The sequence below is a fragment of the Hipposideros armiger genome, unplaced genomic scaffold (genome assembly GCF_001890085.2).
Source record: "Hipposideros armiger isolate ML-2016 unplaced genomic scaffold, ASM189008v1 scaffold_8048, whole genome shotgun sequence".
Classification (NCBI taxonomy): Eukaryota; Metazoa; Chordata; class Mammalia; order Chiroptera; family Hipposideridae; genus Hipposideros; species Hipposideros armiger.
The window spans coordinates 1-1,309 of NW_017738899.1; the positions used below are offsets into that span (position 1 = coordinate 1).

Below are 1,309 nucleotides of genomic sequence, written 5' to 3' on the forward strand. Positions count from 1 at the left end.
TATGGGTTTGAAAAAGTGAAAGTACAGTCTTTCAACGATCTGGATGTCAAATCTCTTTCATCAATGTCTGCCCTCCACATGTACCTTGCAGGATCTCTCTGCAATGTGATCATGCTCTGAGATGATGGCAGAAAGAAAGCATCATGATGGGATGAGGAAGTCTAGGCTGGCGCTTTGTCTTCCAGCCAGCTTTAGGAGGGCTGATCCTAAACCCAGTCTTTTTCATGCTGTATTTTAAGGCAGTCTGAATTTTACTCAAATGTCCAAACTTCAAGGTCCTGAACTATGAAATCTTCTTTTTTGGAAAGAATATCATTATTGAAAGTGCTGCAGGAGTTGCTTCGTCCATGGTATAAATCAGCATCTAGCCATAAACCAAATCGCCCCCTGAAAAGGTTAAAAATACAAAAAGGTGAAAACATTTCAAGCTTATGTGGCACACTGTCTTCCCTTGTCCCATCTGTCTTTCCTTTATGCTATAGACAGACAAACACCCTAAACTGCTTGTAAAATAAAGGGTACATTTCCTTTATTTCATTTAAATGACCTGTCTTCCCTAAAAGACACATGGTAGTAAGTAGTCCTTCATTTAGACACATAAATAAATCATTTTATCTTGGACTCTTAGTGTCATGTGTTAGGCCACTGTCCTAATTAATATAAGCATATGGGTGAGCTAAAATCACCCGACACCAAGGTTTTGGTTACCTGGGTCAAACCAGACCCACTCAGGTCAGGTGGTAAATTAATAATAACAACAACAAAAACCTTACCCTCCACCACCAAGTTCTAAAGAACTTATGTCTCCATTGATAAAGTATGAGTTTTCTCCACTCCACTTAAAGACCTTAGGGTAGAAACACAAGACAGAGAACAGGCATTTTAATCTGGAGCATTAACAAAGAGGAAACATTGGGCTAGTACCTCTGGAACTACCCACTGGCTGAGGAAGCTCCTGGCAGCTGGTCTCCCCCACACCAGGACGAGATCTCCACAGGAATCATGAAGTAAGCAAGGCCTCTCTGGCCCATGCTGACTCTGACCTTCAGTCCCTCCTTGAACCCCAGACCACGCAGAAGAGCAATTCCCAAGGCCCAGGGAGGGACCCTAAGCAGTTTGTGTGCTACAGTCATCAAGGTCGGAGGTCCCGGTGAGGTTACAGGACAGCTGCTGCTCTGACTGATGACAGCCGCCTACCTTCAACCCCACCCGAACCCCTGATGTGGTGACATTGGGAAATCAGATCTTTCTCCTATCGAGGTACCTTGAAATTTGGGCTAAACGTGTAGAGGAAAGTTTCGCCCGTGCC

General features: G+C 44.1%; 1 protein-coding gene across 1 annotated transcript in view; it reads right to left on the bottom strand.

Moving 5' to 3' along the window:
• Nucleotides 1–230: 230 nt before the first annotated feature.
• LOC109378934 (nuclear receptor coactivator 7-like) overlaps nucleotides 231–1,309 on the bottom strand; it is an 8,750-nt gene continuing 7,671 nt past the window's right edge. The window contains exons 2-4 of the mRNA XM_019635187.1: nucleotides 1,265–1,308; nucleotides 774–847; nucleotides 231–387 (exon numbers count right to left, since the gene is read on the bottom strand). Coding sequence (XP_019490732.1) covers nucleotides 252–387; nucleotides 774–847; nucleotides 1,265–1,308 — 254 coding nt within the window. The 3' untranslated portion in view covers nucleotides 231–251. The remainder of the gene's footprint in view (nucleotides 388–773; nucleotides 848–1,264; nucleotide 1,309) is intronic.